Here is a 22,445-nt window from a genome sequence, read left to right as displayed (position 1 = left end):
TATTTCTAAGTAAAAATATCACAAGGCTGGTAGGCACATGCACAAAGCCATAAGAACGGACAGTGACGCTTCCACATATCAGTAATGGCCATTACGTGCTGAAATCAAAACGGGGATATTGTGTGTCCATGATAAGTATTCTGCGGAATTACGTAATTGGTCTATAATTTTTGAGGCTTGTTCAACGTTAGTGACCAGAAAATATGACACCAACATGTTGATTTATAGCATCAAAATGGTAAACGACTTTCCAATGGCTGTTTATCAAAGAGGGCAATCTTTTAGAGTAGCTTGCCTCAACCATGCTGGCAAAGCATCTAGACAGGAGAATCGCATAATTGGAAGATGTTAAAGAAAAGATAATAAAGATAAATTGTTGGTGGAGATCAAGCGAAACCCAGTTAAATGCAGTTTGTATTTTTTCTTTTTCTTGCTATGCTGAAGGCTGATTGTCATTGTATTAAAGTAAGGGTATCCCATTACTGGGCCTGCGGGGTGATTGACATGGCTGGATGCTCGTGCGGTTGGTTCAAAGTGAGCAAAACATTCCGCCTACCGAGCGGAGGAATACGGACGACACGCTGATTGCTCGCAAAATAGTACTATAAAAAGCGCACAAAAACCCGGATCGTGTTACTATTCAAAGTGTCAAAGCCTTCCGCTTCATAATCGATATTTGTACACATTTGATGTGTGTGAAAAGAATCTTATATAGATTTATTATTCGAACCTGTTGTTGGCGTATTGATCATTCAACATTGAGTTAAGCGGTGATACTAGCAGCCTTCACGCAGTCGAGTGCTGAAGTCTTTCCAGCTGAAGAGCTGTTTACCCTAGCGAAGGAGCACGCCGCAGGAGACTCTTACCGAGTGCTGTTTAAGAGGATTCTGCGACTCCCAGAGCTTTACTATGGCCCTGTGGAGATGGATAGTGGTGTTAAGCACCATAAGTACTGCGGTGCTGGGCCAGGGATATCAGGACTTTCACACAGCTCACGAGCGGTGTGAGCGTATAGCCATCACCTTCTGTTCCGACATGAAATATAACATGACCAGTATGCCAAATATCGTGGGACATAGGACTCAAGATGAGGCGGGCTTGCGGGTACAGGAGTTTATTCCATTGATTCAAATAGGATGTACAGGACTGAGCACGAGTTTATTAAAGTTTTTTCTGTGTTCGCTTCATGCGCCTATGTGCACCGAACAAGTCGATGAGATACTGGTAATACCCCCATGTAGGACTATGTGTCAAAAAGTGAAAGAAAAATGCGAGCCAGTACTACATCGATTCAACTTCAATTGGCCAAGTATGTTAAACTGTTCAAATTTCCCTGACAAAAAGGGAAAACTTTGTATGGAAGCTCCAAAAGATATGGAAATTCCAAGTGAAGCTGAACGTGATAAACACCCTATTGATTTGGACCGTTTACCTGCGGGCATTGGTATTTCACAGAGCCCATGGGACAACACAGGATGGGACAAATTACAGGAATTCCTTAAAGAAAGAACAACCACAACTACAACTGTTCCAAGCACTGTCAAAATACCCAAAGATGACCCCAGTTATGGGGTGGTCGGTGAAAAGGGACAGCTGACATGTACGGATAGATTTTTACATATCAGTAAACAAGGAGAAAATGATACATGTGCACCCAAGTGTAACATAGATGTATATTTCCGACATAGTGACAAAGAATTTGCATTTATATGGATGACAATCTGGGCCTCGTTATGCTCACTTTCTACCCTAATTACAGTGTTCACATATATCATAGACACATCAAGATTCAAGTACCCAGAAAGACCCATCATCTTCTTGTCTGTGTGTTACTTGATTTATTCCACAGCCTATATAATACGGGCCAGCATTGGAGCTGACCCAATCTCTTGTGATCATAGCAAGAAAGGAGACTTCTTAATTCAAGAGGGTCTTGAAAGCACTTGGTGCATCGTCGTTTTCTTGATTCTTTATTTTTTTGGTATGGCCAGTTCGATTTGGTGGGTGATTCTGACAGTAACATGGTTTTTGGCTGCGGGGAGGAAGTGGGGAGAGGAAGCAATAGAGGCTCTGAGTAGTTATTTTCATCTTGCCGCCTGGGCCATCCCAGCCATCAAGACCATTATTATCCTCACAATGAGGCGTGTCGATGGGGATGAGCTGACTGGATTATGCTATGTTGGACATCAAGATAAGACAGCATTAACTGCATTTGTTCTAGCTCCACTGTTTACTTATCTCCTCCTTGGAACAGCATTTATATTAGCCGGGTTTGTTGCCATGGTGCACATCAGGAAAAATTTGAAAAACAATGGGGGACAGAACCTCAGAAAACTAGAAAAACTCATGGCAAAAATAGGAATCTTTTCTGTGTTATATACTGTGCCAGCCACCTGTGTGGTTGGGTGTTTATTCTATGAGCAGCTAAATGCTGATGCTTGGAGACAAATAGCAATGGCCAGACCATGTAAAGAAACAGAGTCTGGAGCACAAGACTGTAGTTTAGAAGCCTCCATTCCTACAGTGGAAGTTTACATGCTCAAAATCTTCATGTCTCTAATTGTTGGCATCACCAGCGGGATGTGGATATGGACAGGGAAGACGATAAACTCATGGAAAATGTTTTGCTCAAGGAGATTTTCTCCACGAAAGTCCACCACAAACGTTCCCAGTCCAACCGTGGTGATGGCATACCCAGCACCTCAACAAGCCACTGTAGTTAAAATGGTCCCCGCGGGTCAGAAAGACAAGGACGTAGTGGGGGTCAGGGTGTGATACTGAGGGGCTGTGGAAAGCTTTGAAGTATGATCATACTGCCGTTCAAGTGGCCAAAATCCTTTAAGTTAAGAGAGACTTTATTTTTATTTAACCCCAACTTCAACAGAGTTGTTGAATTTTCCTGGTTTACAAAATTGTGCAATGAATAAGCGAGGAGAGCTACAGTTAAAATAGCTTTTGTGTGATAAGTGTTGACTTTAAGTGGTAATCCGCAGCCCGTTTGCAGAGTAATTGCAAATGGATACCTGATTACAATAGGCTTTGTACTACAGAGAACTCAAGGCAGTTAACAATCGGCTAGATTGTTTGTACTTAAACGTAATCAAAGCCTTGGAATTCTCCGGTTCATCCTGGAAGATGAGTGATAAGACTTCTATGTGAGCACAGATACTAATTTATTTGGAAGGTACCCATAAAGTGGGGGTCGGTCCCTGTGCATTTAGTTCGTTCTTTTGTTTGCTTTGTCCCACCGTGCCATACAGGTAATTCATGTGCACTAGCCGGAAAGGAGAGCCCGTATGAGTTTAATTAGATGGGGTATTGTTAAAGTGTGTTGTATAAACACAGCAAATTTATTCAGTTTCGACATAGAGATCCAAAAGTCTGCCGTTTTGGATCAGGTACTGAAAGATAACGTCTGGTGCCTCTCGATAAAAATCAGGAAACTTGAAAGAATTATCTGCACCGGGACCAATCGCCCTTGATCTTTAAATGGGGAATTTCTATTGAAGTGGAAGGATATCAAAGGGAATGGATTTTCCTTAGTCTTCTATTTGAGTTGAATGTTTTGTTGATCATAGAACTATAGGCAGATGATATTTTTCTGACCTAAATGCTACGGCAGCCAGCTGTCACAAGGTGAAGCGCGGCTGATTGATGATGGAAGTCTTCATATGAACTCTATTACTCTGAGATGTCAAACAGATACTTTAACATTGTAGTGGTTCACATATTCTTGCCGTTTGTTTATTTTTATTTTAGGTCTGCAGAAATTTTTGCAAGACTCGTTCTGCTGGTGCTATAGTTGCAGTTTACTAACGATGCCAATAATCGCGCATCCTTTTTTTTTTTCACTTCCGGAAACCTGCATTTGCCACCCGTACTGATAATTTAGATCGTTTTTGAGTGATCATTAGAACAAAGGTGAACAAAATTGTGCACAGTAATCCTTTTTACTTTTATTTATATTTAGAAATATCGTGCAGGGTTGGGATAGTACTTAAAATGCTCACCTTGTGTTAATTCGCACGTCACTAATAATGAAACATGGGAGTCCATGCTTCAAACGCAATACTGAATCGATTAGTAAGTAAGGGAACTTTTATTTCACGTTTGTAACATAAAATGTGGAGTTGTAATTTTGTAACAAAGCAGTTAAGCTGGTGTTTTTGATTTCAATCACTCGGCCGTTTGGATCGAAAATTATAATAAAACGCTCGATATATTTGTCACAATGGGCTTTCACAAGTTGTTGTTGCTTCATTTTGCATCAGTTGTAACGCCGGCCACCTGGTTTAAAGGAAAGAAAACAAGGTTGTAGTTTGTGTTGTGCTTTGTGTAACACTTCAGTGCTAAAGCTTTAGACCCCCACTCGATGCGCCTCTAATCACACGTGTTTTGTACTCAGCATAGTACTGACAACATCTGTGCTTTATCTGAATAACGCAGTCGGTCCGCTAACTGACACGATTACGTAGGTCGAGGCCCGCGCTGCTGCGCGCGCGTTTTCCCACCATATGTACCGTTTTCCCTTTAAAGATTCGTGCAATGTAGATGAAACTTCCCAAGTCTAAATTTCGCTTTGTAAATATGTAGTGTGCAGCAGTTCTTCCGTTTCCGTGCGTAGGAAGAGACCCAAAGATATAGTAAATCAATTAAATTTGGCACGGAGAAATCCATTTCATATCTACCACCCGTCGCTGATCTGTTCCAACGCAGGAAATTTGTGTTAACGACGTTTGGCGGGGCTTTTTCTAAGTTTGATAATGAGCTGGGGTAGAAAGCATGCCCGGGTAGTGTTTGATTGTGTATGTGTGCGCACTTCCAACTCCATGTAGTTTACTGTACTTAGTCGCTCCTCGAAGTCTTAATTCCCTGTTATCAACACCATTGCTAAACCGGATTAAATCCTTCTATTGTGTTCTCATCGGAAATATCTAGCGCGTCATGCTGTTATCAGTTTAGAAGTTTTCTTGTTGGGCCATTTTGTCTAAGTAGTCTCAATGGCGGGGTTTGAAATACACTGCAGCGTGAGTGGCATATCGGTTCTTGATTTGAGAAGCTTACAACTAAATGATAAGAGGTCAGAGGTCGAGTTTTATTGGAGAGATAATACCAAAGAGAAGAGGAATGCGAGTCCCCGGTGTCTCTAATAACTTGTACCGGGCACAATGAACACATCTGACTGATGTGATGCGTTTTCCATAAAAACTGAATACATTCTTTGTTGTAATTTTGCAGAAAAGCTTTTAACTTCAAAAAGGACGAAGAAAAATCAATTTAGTTTCCTGATTTCATAAATGCATTAAAGTGTTAATAATTTGTGATCGAATATCCTGTTCTGGTGTGAATTTCCTTCTTTTTTTCATGTTTTTATAGGACGTCATATCTTCCATAATATGGTCGCGATCAGCTTTGCGTTAGAACTGATGTCGGGCATCTTTGCGGTGTAATATCCTGCAATGTCGACCCAGGGGGTCTACTCAAAACGGCGCGTCTGCCAAACTCTGCAGTGTTTGAGCGACGTGAGGTTCACGTTGACCGAGTAGAGCACAAACTACGAGATTTAACTTACAACATTCTAACGGGCATGTTGATCAGTTGTGTTAGCTGTTTACAATTTTCTGAAGATATCACTAGACTGCGTTTTTCATCAACTTTGATTAACTGTGGGAAGAGATTGAACTTGCCAAAATGCTACTCTGTCAAGAGACAAAAAACTCAACAAAATTGATTTTTTTTCAAAGAACATGGATTGATCTTTAATAGTAGCGTAAAGTAGAAGGGGTAATTTGCAGAAAATTCCATCCGAGGCCCGTAGCGTGCTTGGCACGTCGCATATTCTGAGTCTGTTTGATGTAAAACGAACCAGCATACCTTTACTGTTTTTTTGAGAAGTATATGTAGTACTACATACGTGTGAATATTATAGAAATACATTAGCATCTGCTGAGTACATAGTTTGTAGCACGGATTCGAACCTGAGACGCACATTGCCTGTCTTTAAAATGTGTTCACGTGTTTCAAAAAGTTTTTTTTTTTTTTTTTTTTTTGTTCGCGTGAAATAAAAGAAAAACCATGCTTAAAAGCCTACTCATTTTGTTTTTCGAAACTGATGGCACTTTTACCATTTTGACTTATCAACAAAGTGCACCTCGGGTCACAAGGTGGTTCCAACTCCCAAATGTGATCAAATCGGCTGTATTTAAGATAAAATCTAAAAAGCACGCACGTGAGAGGAATGTCAAATAGTCTAAAGAATGCATTTACCTTCTGTTATAGACATGCCGTGTCTCCTTCTATACTCATTTCAACTCATCATACTTAACTAATGATAAATATATGGATCTGTTAGAATCTATATGACTAAGCTACTAGAACTGAATAAGTCGTCTGCAATATGTTACTAAATATTTTGCAGCAGACGTTGCCAAAATGCTCGACATGTCAGCGCAATTATGGCCCAACAAAATGAATGCTTTTTAGCAAATAGGAAAAACGTGCGCACACGTTATATTCACCATATATGATTATATTACGCCTGTGTCTCCGCTACATATAACTTGCATTATGTCTCGAAGGTTTAATTTTCTCTCTCATAAATGAGAACAATCTGGTATGCAATATTTGACGGAGCTTGGATTTTAGTCACTAGGCTTGTTTATAATGCCTATAATGCACAATATAGTTCTCACTGTATATTTTCTTTCTTCTTGTCGTTCGTTTGGTAATCTTTTTCATTCGCCCTCATGCCGTTGATGATGATGATGATGATGATAATCATCATCTGAATCATGTTTTAATTAAAGGGACAAAGCAAACTGCAACACTTGAGATCGTATATATTTAAATGTTTAACTACGTAACCACTGCCTTTGGCTTGTTCTCTTTCTACGCGACTAGAACTATAATGTACAATATGATCCCTGTCATATTTCCCCGCTGCGTGACTGACTCTCATTTCATGTGGGAATATGAAGATAGAAAATGACGATATGAAATGCTGACAGAGGGTTAACCCTTGGGATCACTTTTGACGTCTCCCACTGCTCAGAAATGGGCGAGGTGTTAATAATATGCTATCCATTAATACTTCTAGAGGGACATCTTCACTCATGTACATGCAATCTTGCTGTTACACCGATAAGATCTTTGTTCGAATAGACCAAGGAGCAATGCATTCCGTCATAATCTTGTCAAGCTGATGTGGATGTCTCCGATAGTTTGATTTATCTTGCAAAATTGCACGTACACACCCGTAGTTGACATTCAACAAAGCACTGTTCTAACATTAAAAAACAGTTTGCGCCAGTCGATGATAAACCCGGTGAACTGAACTATCAGCATCTGATAAGTGCTGACAAAACAAAACTCCGTGTCAACGCGCAACTGGCTGTGAGGGATTACCTGCGAATATATATATATATATATATATATATATATATATATATATATATATATATGTCATTTTTGGTTTATCATTTCTGTAGACCCAACATTATTAGAGGACATGCAGCCAGTGCTGTGACTAATCACAAATTTAGATATCAGTGTGCTTATTAACCCTTCCTTTAAGACCGAAGAAAAACAAATACTGTTTGTGATATGGGAAGTTGATCGGATTGTTCTTATCGTGGAAGAGCTAAGTCAGTCATGGCCGAGTACTTGTGGTCTTCATCTAAAATGTAATTTTTGTTTGGCTGCGGGTAGGTATGATTGAGAGCTGAAATGTTTGTATGCTGATTGAGGAAGAATGGAGAACAAAATATGGGATATTCTTTTTTTTTTGCATGCATCACAATATTTCAAAATAATATCATTTCTTTTATACCCTCCCTCCACAAATAAATAAATAAATAAAACAAAATGAAACAAAATTGAGTCTCTTTATATGGTCAATTTTCAGTCTTTAAGTTACTTAAATGATTATTACAGACGACAGAACCATATCCACAGCTTCGTGGATGTATAAAGCATAAGCAGATCCAATTACAGAAATCCAATATCAAAGACGCATTTTCTTAAGTTCTTTGCTCTTATCTTGTGTGTAGATTTCAACATACAGCTAAAACAAACGGGCACTGTTAACACCCAGGCGTATATCAGCTAATTTAGTTTTAGATGTGTTATGATTCGCGGAGGAGCATAATTGTAATTGATCCACTTGCCGTGATTCATTTAATGCCCGTCTTACTTCGGCCGCTAATTCAGATATCATGAATGATAAAATTCATCCCCATATGTTCTAGTGAGTATTTTGCATGCGCCACGGTCTTAATCTCGACCAGAATTTCATTTTCTTTTCGCATGTGAAGGGGCAATGAGTGAAAGGTTAGGGCTTTATGGGGTACATGACGTCCCTGGCCAGGGTTTAACGGTGCAAATGGATGTGTAGTTTCGTAAAAACGGGTCTGGTGATGGGCAATTTAAGTCGATCGAATAGGGAAAAAAAGAAAGAAAATCGCAAAGTGACATTCCTCTGCAGTTATCTTGGACATTAAAATCAGAAAAAGAAATTTGTTTTTTTAGTGAAAATTCCAATGTAATTCCACCATAGAGATATAAAAAATCATCTATGTTCCCCCGTTTCTGATATGCGTTGATAATAAACAAAGTAAGAATGTAAGTAATTCAATATCATACGCAAAAGATGAACATTGTATTTGACGTGTTCCTCTTGATTTAATCGACCTTAACATTCTAGAATATTTCATGGTAGCTGCTGAGGATGGACGGCTGGTTAACCTTTAGGGAGAAAATGAAAGCAATCTGTTCCTTTGGCCCGGAGAGCGATTACCCGGAGTGACTGCAATAAATTGCATCCACTTGGCATCCGACCGTCTACTTGCAGTGTGTTTCCAGCCCCGAGGCTTTGAGTCGGGAAGATTCATCAAAGTTCCTCTACTCCGCTTTGACAATCTACATTGTGTATCTAAGAGATCAAAGTTAGGATTTATGAATAAACTGCGACACAACAACAAAAAAGACCGCAGAGAAAGGGACGGATGGAAATTTTTTCCAAATAATATTGCTACTGTAATAAGTGGATTAGATGTATTGTCCGTCCCCGCACCTTTGTTGTTTCTTTTCAAGAAAAGATCCTCCACAAACATGTTTATTGTGGAAAACAAATTAAGATAGCTTTAAGATCTTTATTCTTGCCTAAATGTAATCATTACCAAATACCACAAAACCAACTGTTGGCCCTAGGGCGCTTGGAGACACATAGTAGAGCAGCACCCCAGCCTGGTTTAGTAATAAAGCACATTCTTGTCTTAAATTGAAAGTGTGCTAAAGCAAATATCATGTTTGTGTTTCCTATTACACCGCACCGCCCATTGCTTTCTTTTTCTCGTCGGCACAATTCACAAAAATATGGCAAATATAGGGAGAGACCCTAAAATTGAAATACTACATCATATACCCATCACGCTGAGCGCGCAGGAGATAGAAATAAAACAAGTTTATTGCAAACATTTGCTGTGAAATATGCTCACCGAAGCAGACAAGCCTTGATACGGTCGTGCAAAAAAACAGCTCTCATCCATCAAATTTGTGAAGATAATATGACGACATATCCTTAAATTGAGCGATATGCTGTCGCAGCCTATCATCTATTAACTAGACCCACATACTGGCTCTGAGGGATGGGATAGGAATTTAGCCGACAGCTGGACGAGAGATAAAATTAATCCGCACTAAAATGTGCTTTTCTAGAATCTATACTGCAGTGATTTCCTTTCGTACTTTCTCAGTTTACAATGCCTTAGGTAGAGATCCCCCCACCTGTAACTTCAGCCATACCGAAATGAAATAATCGCAACGACGCTTTCCGAAATCGAACGCCCAACTAATTGATTTGATTAAGCAGTGATACCCACTGCAGAGAGATGGTTTTGCGGCGAAAATTCAGACATCCAGAAAATTGATATAACTCCACAGAAAGAGATTTCCGATTTCTGCACAGAGTTTGTTCTTGTCGATCGCCTCGGTAATTCTATGTGACAGTTAAAAAGCTCCGTTCGAGGGCGATAACAGAAAGCCCTTGTCGTCAAATTTCAGAGCAACAAATTTGATATTCTTTTCTTACATGCAATGAAAGAGGGGTTGGAAATGGAGGGCAGTGTTTTAAAGGAATAATTTGTTGAGAAAGAACTTCTTTTGATGGTGATTTAAGAGCTCTTCGTTTTTGTATAGAGGTGTGTGTATTTGTGTGGTGTAGACGATGTTCTGAGAGAGAGAGAGAGAGAGAGAGAGAGAAAGACAGGGGAAAAACCACTAAAATAGATTAACATTACAATTTCAAAGGTATTTTGTGTTGCAGGTTGAAAAACTTGTTAGATTAGATTTATACCCACACAAATGTTGTTTGTCATTTAAAGATATAGGTCAAGATAGGCCTATACGCTATAAGCAAAAAAAAAAAAAAAACCAAAATTCATAATATTAAAGAATGAACTAATTGAAATACAAACTTTACAAAAAATCCCAAAATGCTCTTAAATAATTTATAGTCATTCTCAACACAATTCTTATTCTTTCATCATATCGATGAAAATATTTGTTAAAAAGAAGCTCTATAAAATCGTGAACTAATGCCGGCACCCATTAAGTATGTTTTCTTAAACTTTAAAACGCTTCAGACCATTTAACTTATGAAAAAAATTTATAAAGTGTGACACTATGGTGATATTTTAATGAGAATAAAATTTTCACCTGCAGGATGGCAGCACCTATCAGTGTCGTGCGGCTACAATCAAGACAAGCTTACTCAACATCTTAGTTTTCTTTGGTTTATCTTGGAAATATTTTTTCAATCTAGTATGTGCTGCCCTCTGGACCCACTACGACACTGAGATTGTTCATAAAATAATAACAGATGCTTTAGGTATCAATATCTTGCGAGTATGCAAGAATAAGTCTAATATTGCTTGCCAATTACATCTTTTTATATACAATTTCCTTGCTACTAAGATTGAGTTCTACGATAACGACCTGACGTAAATCATCTCGTTCAGGTGAAGCCATGATATCAACCATGAGGACCTTCCTGGTATTTGTCTCTCGTTTTCTTAGATAAAAGTAGGTAAGTTGTCACCTGTTTGTCATTCGTAATAATAAACGATTGATATAGTAATAGGATAACTAGCTAGATAAGCGATATGAATTGCCAGCCATTGGAAACAGCTTGACATAATTATGGTTTAGTCAGAATGGCAAGTTCACGCGTGGGTTGATCGTTTGATGAGAGATGTCGCTTGCGTGACTTACCGATGAAACTAACTTTATAAAGTGTAATATGTACTAAGAAATTTCAGTTTTGGCGTGATTCTCTTCAATTCGGTTGGAAATTAAAGCATGCCAATCTTGTAACACAAAACCTGGCTTAAAATTGCCCTTTTGCCCAACCTGGCAGGAAGAGTTTCAAGTCTGTTCTGATGTTAAATTCCTCGAATGGTTTCTGTTCTGACAGAGCATTTAATCAATCATAAAAATGAAAGTAGGATAAAATGTGAGCAATTCATTTGCTGTTTATGTATGAAAAAAATTGTTTATAATCATTTTGTTCTCCAAATTAAAATATGAATGTAGGAAGATGTTTTATTACCAGATAAAATTAGATGAGTAAGTGACAGCCTGTCCAATGCGAGTCCTTGAGTCCAGTATCCCATCTCAGTACAGCATGGGGAAAAAGAAGCACAAGTTGCGCAAGGCTAGTCATGAGAATGAATTCAACACAAGTGAAGATGATGAGGCAGCTGCTGTAGCAGCAGGTTAGTTGTACCTGCTGTGAAATCAACAAAGGTCAACGTGGGGAACTTTGTTAGCCACATTATTTTTTGTTAGTTTATTGTTTCCTATAAAACAGATATGAGAGGAATGTACCTGCCAGTTGAAATATTTCTTGTAATCGGATAAAAGTATTTATAGCTTGATGTGACCAGACAGGCTATTCACATATTTTTGAAAATTTTCTACTTCCTATTTCTGATTATGTTTATTTTGGTGCACTTAGCCTGATATTTATGCTTTGGATATAAGAAAGATGAATAATATTTATGAACTTTTATTATCTCTCTTTATTGTAGCAAAAAATTGCAGACACATTAACAAGTCTGTGAACTTGGCAGCTGTCAGGAAGGGTTTGAGACAGGGTGGACCTATTGGGGACTGCTTGGTAATTATCTTTCTCTTATAAGGCATTACGGTTACATATGGATGAGAGCAGGTGTGAGGGAATCAGTTCCAAAATGTGTCACACTTTGGGGCTTGGTAAACTTATCATTTGGTCTGTGACGGAACATTAACTCCAGAACTGATGCTTATTAATTTGATTTCATAAACCAGATGTGACCCTGTACAGCAGTGTAAATTATAAAAAATTGCAAGTATTTAATGAAAACAACTTTTCTTGCATTGTTTTCACATATATTTGTAAATTCAACACAATGGTGGGATAAATCTCAATCGAAGCTATTGATTTACCATTAGGCTTGTAGTAAAGATGGCGCCAACAGCAAGAATCAGACAGGTGGCAGTAACACCTCCTCTGGGGCTGCAGCCGTGCCAGAGCCAGATCCAGATGACATGCTAGATGAATTAGAAACAACTATCTGGGTTTGCTTACAATGTGGAAATCAGGTGAGAACTTAAAAATTATTTTTTTATTTCTTGGGTAGTTTGGTGATTTTTAGATTGTAACCCAATTGATTTTTCCGATTTTTTAAAGATTAGTAACCTTGTGTTTTGTAATTATTATGTGAGTTAATAGGCAAGCTTAAGCTTTGTAGTGAGTTATGATATTTTCACAGTGTGGCACTGTCCAGAGCAAAATATGAATTTTAAGGACAATTCAAATGTAATATTTAGTTGAAGAGAACCATGAGAGACATTTATTTCTACTTGCATCTATTTTCAAGGATTTTGTTTTTGTTATTTCAGGGTTGTGATCGCAATTCCAAGCACCAGCATGCTTTGAAGCACTTTCAGGCCCCACGCTCTGTGTCCCACTCTATGGTAGTTAATCTAACCACTTGGCTAGTGTGGTAAGTCAGTGATACCAGAGCTAAATGAATTGGTGTGTGGAGATCAGTAAATATAAGATTGCGGTAGATGCCATTTTCCACAATTACTGCAGATGGCTTGTTTCATTTTGGGTTCTTGTTGAAATTGACAAAATAAGGGTTATATTTTAAATAAAAATGATAATTTATTAACAATGATAGTACTTTAAAAAGAAATACACCCACGTGCATAACATCCCTGTGGACTATGTAAAATTGATGAAACCTTTATTTTTCAAAATTACAAAACACAGGACTGATAAATGTATTAGAGTTCAAAAGACAAAGTCACACTTTGTAGTTGAATTGATCAGTTTCACATACGTTTGGTAATGTTCATGTTCAGGTGTTATGAGTGTGATGATGAGGTGGATCTTGCCATCAGTAAGAAGCTAGAGGAATGTGTGGAGTTTGTCAGGAAGCAAGCTGGGATGCCAAAACCAGAGCAGCCAGCATCAGCAGCTGGTGAGACTAGTTAATGGAATTTAAATTTTTTTACTGGACTTTTCATATATATAATTGAATTTTTAATCCAGGATCTGTGAAATAAATTTCAAGTCAAGAATGGGAATTCATATTTGGTAATTACACAGGACTTGAAAGGGCAACTGAGTTGTTTCCTTGCAATGAACTTTGTTTTTGTAGTCAAAGTTTTATTATTTATGCATACAGAAATGACAAAACATTCTCTTCTAGTAAAGAAAGTTGCAGCAGAAGAGGAGGCAGTTTCCCAAGATAACAAAAACCAGCAGAGCAACAAGGTGAAGGGGGCGACCAGCACCACACAGGCGCCTTCCTCTTTATTACCAGGCAAGGTCAAGGTAAGTTCAGTATCTAACTGGTTTGTGTATTTTTTGACTTAGGATTTTATTTAATGATTGTCATTTTTCAAATGTATTGCAGGATCTGTTCTCAATATTACTTAAGTATAAAAAAACTTTTGATTTTGGAGTATTTTGGTTGGAAAATAGTTTGATGTGTTAACTTGAGGTATAAATTTTAGGGCCTCAGTAACCTTGGCAACACCTGTTTCTTCAATGCTGTGATGCAGGTGAGTATGTAGACTCGCGGATTTATACAATTTCATTTCGGGCAGTGGGGGTGGAGGGATACTTAAGAAGCTAAAAGAGGGGCAGTTGATTTTCTTTAATTAATATTGTTATATATATATACAGTTTCATTCTTTACATTCATAGTGAGAATGATCCATAGAGATTTGACCCAGTTTGCATTTTATATATAGTAAATGTCTTATACTTTTGTGACAGATAATGATTCAAAACGTTTTGACCCAGATAAAGTTTAGTTGGTGTCTTATACTTAAAATAAGGCTTAATACAGTCAGTAAGCCTGTTTCTGCTTTTTTTTGCTGACATTATCTTCTCTAACTGATAGATCCCTATTTTTTCAGAACCTGAGCCAGACCTATGCTCTGGAGGAGATCCTAAATGAGAACAGTAAGAAGGGACTAAGTGTCCACATAGCCTCCAATGCTGATGCAGATGTGAGCTCCAGTGACCAGTCCAGTGAGGAGGACAGCGATACGGAGGAAAAACTCCAGCCTAGGATCAGAGTTGTAAGTGTCAGAAATACCTTTAGGTATCAATAATAGATGTTTTGTTTCTTCATAGATTAAATTGTTATGTAGATGATAGTTAAACTTGTAATTGGTTCTTTTAACACATGAAAAAATTTTTTGATGAACAATTGATCAATAAGAACAACATGAAAAGTGCTTTACATGCAGTCTATGCCAAACACCTTTTTAAGTAACTAATCCTTTAAACCACAAGGGTCATAGGATCAAGTTGCCCAAATCGTTAATGGTGGCCAGTAACTGAATATTTGTATGAAATTTCACTGACACAGCTTCAGTTTTACTGGCATTTTGCAAATGTTTACATCTCAAACTGTACATGTTTGCTTGAAGAGAGCATACCAGTAGACCCAATCTGTATCTTTGTATCACAGTTTTGGAGGGAAAGTGTATGCTACATGATATCCAGTGACAGTGAATTGATGTGGGCACTGCCCATCAAGTGCACATATTGATGACTGTCGCACAAGGTAAAACTGTAGGACTGTACAAATCTTGATTAATATCTACTGAAAATAATAAGTTAGATGTCATTGATCTTGTGTCCTTGTTTAAGGAGCCTCTGTCAGTGGAGCTACCTGAGGCCGGATCTCTGACCCTCTCCATGCTGTCTTTTCTCAAAGACATGAACTCCGCCACCAAGAATAATGTGATCAGCCCAAGCTACCTCTTTGGACAAGTGTGTAAAAAGTAGGTCATGTTGTTACATTGTTACAAAGGAAATTTTCAATTAAATAATCGTAATTGTGTAAGACATTTGCACTGCCCTGCTAGTCACAGGTCTTAACCATTTCAGTCTGGGAAGATGGTAAACTAGAATGGTTGTGTAGTGAATTTATATGATAAATGTTACAGTGGTTATTTAGTTGTATTTTGGTATTTCTGTCTGTTAAAAGGCCTTACAGTTCTATATTTTGGTGCCCTTACAGATATCATTGTTTGATATAAAAGGGAAATGTTGATTTTCAATCTTTGCTTGTTTAGAGCTCCCAGATTTAAAGGGTTTCAGCAACAAGACAGTCATGAACTACTGCGCCATCTGCTGGATGGAATGAAAACAGAAGAAATCAAGGTAATTTTGATAAAAATTTGTTTTATTTATTTATTTATTTTTGTAAAATTGTTGTTGGATATTAGATGCTTGTCAGTTTGCTTACTGTAGGAGAGAAACAAACATTCCAGTATACCATTTCTGTATGACATTTACTGTAGTGGAAAGAAAATGTATGCTATAAATGGACACTTAAAATCATCCAGTGTGTGTGCGTGCATGTATGTATGTATGCACACATGTTGGTGCATGCATGTGAGTGGGAGTTGTCACAATATTGCACCAAGTCCTGATCAATGTATCTATATCATGTGCATTTTATATAGAAACTTCTGACGTATTTCTATTTAAGATTATAATATACTTACCAGAAAATGGATTACCTATTTTCAGAGGGTGCAGTCTGCAATTTTACAGAAGATGAACATCAACCCCAAGAAGTGTGACGAAGACACTAAAGCTAAACTGAAAGGTGAGTGGTTGCTGATCATTCTTTGTGCTGCATAAAACCAGTGTATGTGCTTAAATGTATGACTTCTTAATTAGTTTTAAGAGTTTCAAGATAAATTTTTCAACAGAAGATGAATATGTAGCACATTCTTTTTCATTTGCAGTTTATGGACAGTATACCAAGCAAACATTTGTGGACAGTGTGTTTGGGGGACTTCTGCTGAGTACTGTCACATGTGAGGAATGCAACATGGTAAGTGAAGCTGCAGTTTGATGGTTATCAATGCCCAAAAGCTTCTGTGTAAGTAGTATTGGGCTGCGTATGTTGAGCAGCATGTTAAAAATGGTTATTTATAATTATTGAAGTGTTAGCAAAATAACACAGTTACAAATATCAAGGTATTTTATCAGTTTGATCATACAATATCCATTTGTATATACCAACAAGCGATAATGAAAGATGGTGCTTATGTTAACTAAGTTTGAGTAAATAAGTATCTCACACATCTTTTTAACTTTTATTCTGTACAAGTGGAAGTAATTTTTACAAAACTGGTTTTATTAAATATTTATTGCATATTCATTGAAATTACAGTCTTCCCAGATATTTGAGCCTTTCCTTGACCTTTCCTTACCAATAGCTGAAGAAAAGGTAAGAAGATTTTTTCAAAACCAAAATTGTTATGTACATTTAGTAAGATGTCTGTGTTGATGTATGTTAATGGCGAAACATTGCTTATTTATCCTCTCATTCCCAAGATGACTTGATCTTGTTACAGAAATCATTTCATGCCAAAAGTTGGTCATGGCTTTCAGACCAAAATTTTAGTCAACTTAAATAGTCTAACAAACAGTTTTAATGTGTTTCTTTTTCTTTCTGTCATAAAAAGTTGAAAATATTCATTTAAAATGATTACTGCTTTATCTTGAGTAAAATTAGAAATTTGATAAATTTACCTACCCTTGAATCATTTGTGCATTTTTAATGTTTTTTTTTTATATATTAGGGATTCTTTTTCTTGTTCTTTTATCAGCCCAGTCGCCCAAATAGCCTGAGCAGTTGCTTTGGTTCAAAGAAGAAGCCTGATCAAGGGTTGCATGTGAGCAAAAAGGAAGAAGACAGCCAGGAACAGCCTCTGAATGCTGTGGATGGATTTGCCAGGAACACCAGCAAACACATGTCTAAGAAACAGAGGAAACAACAAAAGGTGAATATCACCTACCAGTAATCTTTATTTTACAAATTACAAATTTGTAGGTTAATGAATTAACTGCAGAAAAATATATAAGTGATTTTCATTAGAGTTTCATTTATATAAAATTATATTTTGTTTTATTTTCGTTATTGAACTAAGTTTTCATACTTCAGATTTAATGGAAGTGACCAAGAATACTGTGCAGCCTCTTTATTTCTCACCAGTATTGTTGCTTTTCATTTACAGAAAATGAGTAAACTAAAGAAGAACAAGGTCCAGCCCCAGTGTGTCTTACAGGAAGATGCTGCTGGTGGTGGTGATGGAGGTGGTGGGGAGCCTGATGTAGTTAATGGGGCAGTGGAGATCGAGGAGAATGAGAGTAAAGATGGGGAGGTGGAAGATAAGGAAGAACTGACTGTAGAAAATGGAAAAGAACTGCAAGAGGAGTCTCAGAGCACTGAGGAAAATTCAGGTTGGTTTTGGTTTGAAATTGTCTCTGATATATGACCAAGTTCTGGTTCTTCTTTGTCATTAGGGCAAATAAATCTTAAAGACATTGAAGGCAAAATAAAAGAGCTAAATGCACCATGTAATGAAATTTAGTACATTTCTCCATAGTTCTCTATGTGGATTCCACTTAATTCAAAATCTCGTGTTATGGTATCCATGTAACTCTTCTAAATTTGGTCATCCCAATTGATTTTCATTTCCATCGAATTTTGATTTTTTTTTATATCAAATAAAATTAATCATGTTTTTTTACACATCATATTTAAGTCGTATAATGGATGTAAGTTATAAAACATATTTTATTTGTTACAAAAAAAAAAAAAAGAGCTGTATGCTTCTGCAAAATTCTTAATGTATAATTGTGGTGTTATGTTCAATATCCTTGTCTTTATGCTCAGATGCAGACATAGAGGACAACCTAGAAACAGCAAGTGACACCTCGAGAAATAAGTTCAAACTACTTGAAATGCCAGAGACCGTACCAGTGGGTGACAGAGTGGAAGAAGAAGAAGAGGTTCAACACACAAACACTGAGAACACGCATCATCTGAGCGACGAGCAAGCTGATCATGGTGGTCACAGCAAAGAGAAGATGTTAATAGTAGGGGGAGCTTCAGATGGACTTTGTGCAAGCACAGCATCTACTGCAGAAGATGTGGATCCTTCTTTAAACTCTGAAGAAAGGACTAAAGAAAATGTGGTTCATATAAAACAAAATGGAACTAATACTTGTCAGCAGGTTGAGGAAAGTGCTAGCATTAAGGAAAATGTAACTGACCTAGATAATATTACTGCATCTCTAGCTCAAGTGCAATTAGAAGAAGCACCTGTTTCTCAGGTTAAATCTGATGATAATGCCTTAAAAACAGATTCTAAACCTGATGAGAAGGACCAAGAGAAAGTTGCCGAGGATATGAGCACCTGTCCTGAGCAGACCTCAGAAAATGGTCAGAATTCTTCGGTTAAATCTGTAAAAAGCTTGTCAGATAACTCTTTAGTAAATGGTCAGGTGTTACCTCTTGAAACCAACAAGTATTCTTCCGATTCCCAGAACTCTTCTCCAAGACACAATAACTCGAGTGCACAGACACTGCAAAGCAAATCCAAGGTGCCAAAGTCAAGAGACCAGATGAAAAGAGAGTGTGTAAAACGCTCTACGTATTCCCTCTCACCAAGGTATAAGCCTACTCCCTATGAGTGCTCCGTTTTGTCTTGCTTGAACCAGTTCACCACCATGGAGTTATTAACGGGCAATAACAAGTTTGGTTGTGAATTCTGCTCAAAGAGAAACCGCAAAGCAGGAGGTAGGTGAACAAATTTTGTCCTTTTTGAGTCACTAAATGGTATAAAAGACCTTTTCTTGTACCAGGAGTTTTTATATATTTACTTATAAGGGTTAACCAGGTGACTGAAAAAAATTTTGGGATAATTCTGCTCTGGAAAATTAACTTTTTCATACCCTGATTTTATAAAAGTGTATGCTCATCCCCACTTGTACTCCATTTTCTATTTGTACAGGCAAGAAAGGGACTACTTACACCAGTGCAAGTAAACAGTTACAAATCTACAGCCCACCAGCTGTGCTGACCCTTCAGCTCAAAAGGTTTCAACAGGTAAAAATGTAAATGGAGTAAAGATTTTAACTTAATCACTAGTGCCTAGTGATATCTTCAACTGAAATTTAATTTTTACTGCAGTGTGAGAATAAATTCATGTTAGTTTTTAATATGCATATTTTACAATTGTGCATTTTTTTTTTCTTTGTGAAAAGATAAACATTTTTGTTCAAGTATCTGATTGCATCAGGGAAGATGTACAGAAACCTAAAAAAAGCTGAACATTAAAGATTCGTGTTGGCAGTTCACTAGAAACATGTTGTATTCTTATTTCTTGGTATTTGTATGAAAGAAATGTTAACAGAATAGTTTGATTTGTTTGGTTTAAGGTGGGTTACACTCTCAGGAAGGTCAGTCGCCATGTAGACTTCCCCTTGATCTTGGATCTGGCTCCATTTTGTTCTTCAATGTGCCAGGTAGAGTAGCCAGATATATCATTAAATAATGCACACTGTCAGGTTCATGCCAGACTGAATTTATTTGTAAAAAAACGATACACAAAATTTACTTCAGGTTCAAAAAATGAAACAATTTTGATTTTTCGTGCCAAGTTGAGTAAATTTTGTAAAAATAGTTATATGGCTGAAACTAATATATAGTGGTGGTTCTTTCCATTGAGACTTGCATTGATTTAAGTTAATGATACACAATGTTCAATAGCTTTGTTTAATTGTAGAGAGTTCAGCGTGGTAAGAAGAAGATCCTGTATGCCCTCTATGGAGTGGTAGAGCACAGTGGTCGTCTGACTGGAGGACATTACACTGCATTTGTGAAAGTCCGCCCCAATGCCAATGGAAGGTTGAAGGAGTTCCTGCAGACCAATGGCATCACAGCCAAACTTCCCATTAGAGATTTATCAGAGGATGAGGAAGAGGAGGCTAAGATGGAGGAGGGAGAACCCAAACCACCTCCAGGACGTTGGTTTTACGTTAGTGACAGCAGAGTCAGTGAGGCAGCAGAATCCAATGTTCTACGGGCTCAGGCTTATCTTCTATTTTATGAAAGAATATTTTGATTGAGACTATGTAATTGTTTGTAAGAGGAGATATATTTGATGCTGTAATTGTGGTCAAGTGTATTTTGGTGGCAGTTGCATGTCTTTTGAGAGATTGTGTGATTTTATGATTTGTTGATAATCTAGAGATATTGGTTGAAATATGTAGTCTTGCTCCCAGAGACAATTGTGTCATTTGCCTTTGATATTATGTCAACCATGAACAATTCACATGGCTATGAAGATACTAACTAGATATTTGATAAGATACTGACTTTAAAAAATAACAAGCTCTTTGTTTGTCATTGAGAATCATGTTGAATGCCCCTTAGTGCAATGATATGTTTCTTGCTTTGCTTCTATCACTGTTTAAACATCATGAAAATCTTGGATGTCAAAGTGGACTCTGCAGTGTTTTGTATAGTTAGGTAGCTGCTCATCATTTTCCATGGGGTCCCCATTCCAGTCTAGAGCTGACACTGACTTGTTTTCCTTCACCACCTGGGGCCCTGGCAGTGTCAGCTACCTTGCATTTCACAACTACTACAGCATGCTTATAAAGGTATCAGTCAACAGTTTGCATGATATTTCTTACTTACTTATCCTCTTCAAGCCATGGTTGGCTTTTAAGGCTTGTCAGCATCCTCCACCATTTTCCTCTATCTTTTGCTGCTGTGGGGGTTGACTACATGTCTGCCACCCAAATTCTTTTCGCTCAGCTTCAGCACTCCTACATTTTGTTTGGGGCCAACCTCTCTTTCTCGTCCCTCTGAGGACATGTCAGGGCTAATTTGGAGTTGTCGTTCTGTGGTTTCCTTTAAGTATGTATCCATCTCCATCTCTGTTTGAATGATCTAATGCTGTCAAAATCTGTTTTCTTCAAAATGTCTTAAAAAGTGTCATTTCGGTTTAGTGGTTTTTAGAATTCCAATTATATCAATATAAAAGCAAGTGAAATGAACGAGCTATAAAACTTGTATGAACTGCAATGTTGGTCAGAACTTACAGTTCATGAAATGCCATGCAAATTTGACATGACAATTTTACTATTTTTGGATTTAAATTGGCACGACTGAAGCTAATTTGATGTCAGTGCTGGTCAATTAATTTTACTAATAAATCTGACCCCATAAGGGTGTTCTGCTCGCCCCCCCCTTCCCCTTCAATGAAGGGTGTGGTTTATTACACCTTTTTTCTACCTCTGACTGAGGTTTGATTAGTTTTTAAAAAATCGTCATAAAAAAAAGAAAACAGTTCCATTTTTGTACCACTTGTCTCTTAAAGGAGGTACTGCTTTTACCTTATCTGTTTGGTTATTGTGTTTGAGACCACTTTTATTTGGTTTGAAGTTTCAGTATAACCATAGAGCATTATGGGAATAAGTGATTTTTCAAATTGGATTAAGTAACTATTGGTACTACCTTTAATGTTTCACCTAGCTTTTTGATTATTGCAAATGTATTGAATTTTATATTGTTTATGAATTTAAAAGATTAAAAGAGGCCTTAATTAAGTTGTTAATTGTACAAAAAAGTTCTGTGTTTATATAATTAGCAGTATATATTGTTGTCACTGTGGTATTTTCACATGCAGATTAGTATTGTGTTAAGAAAGTAATCGTGAAAGTTTTGATTAATATAGTGAATGGGTACTTAAATTATAATCTTTTGATCACCGTAGTCTTAGAAAAATATATTTGTCACATGAGTCCACACAACATTTTAGGATGTCTGAAATTCAGATGTTACATAGGACAGAATATGCTGTAAATGTGCAATACTAGTTTGTATTCTCATATGGTTTCTTCAGATATAAAGCCTTCAGTTTTGATTCTTTATGTAAATAAAATGGGGTTGAAAATGAAGTGCATTCTGGTTTTATTTATTCACTATTTTTTCATATATATATATATATATATATATATATATATATATATATATATATATATATATATATATATATATATATAT

The 22,445-nt window shown here is 37.2% G+C and overlaps 2 protein-coding genes across 3 annotated transcripts; both read left to right on the top strand.

The window, feature by feature from the left end:
- The first annotated feature begins 626 nt into the window (after positions 1–626).
- On the top strand, positions 627–4,236 carry LOC106153744 (frizzled-9). The gene has a single exon (XM_086994633.1). The coding sequence runs from the start codon at positions 910–912 to the stop codon at positions 2,773–2,775; it is 1,866 nt and encodes a 621-aa protein (XP_086850759.1). The 5' UTR covers positions 627–909; the 3' UTR covers positions 2,776–4,236.
- Positions 4,237–10,900: 6,664 nt separating this feature from the next.
- Positions 10,901–22,339, top strand: LOC106153752 (ubiquitin carboxyl-terminal hydrolase 16). Of its 2 annotated transcripts, none has more exons than XM_013527847.3 (20): positions 10,901–11,079; positions 11,609–11,771; positions 12,087–12,175; positions 12,490–12,639; positions 12,940–13,043; positions 13,408–13,526; positions 13,758–13,882; positions 14,065–14,112; positions 14,473–14,637; positions 15,215–15,348; positions 15,643–15,730; positions 16,103–16,181; positions 16,324–16,412; positions 16,755–16,811; positions 17,194–17,367; positions 17,602–17,827; positions 18,264–19,169; positions 19,384–19,478; positions 19,811–19,897; positions 20,158–22,339. In XM_013527847.3, the coding sequence occupies exons 2-20, from the start codon at positions 11,642–11,644 to the stop codon at positions 20,494–20,496; spliced, it is 3,204 nt and encodes a 1,067-aa protein (XP_013383301.2). In that variant the 5' UTR covers positions 10,901–11,079; positions 11,609–11,641; the 3' UTR covers positions 20,497–22,339. The 2 variants fall into 2 exon arrangements, with proteins under 2 accessions (XP_013383301.2, XP_013383299.2); XM_013527845.3 differs by having other exon boundaries at positions 10,902–11,083.
- The last annotated feature ends 106 nt before the right edge of the window (positions 22,340–22,445 follow it).

The sequence above is a fragment of the Lingula anatina genome, chromosome 1, assembly GCF_051362555.1.
Source record: "Lingula anatina isolate TDL-2025a chromosome 1, LinAna3.0, whole genome shotgun sequence".
NCBI lineage: Eukaryota > Metazoa > Brachiopoda > Lingulata > Lingulida > Lingulidae > Lingula > Lingula anatina.
Note: the sequence above shows the minus strand (reverse complement) of the source record. Positions and strands in the feature narration are given on the sequence as shown.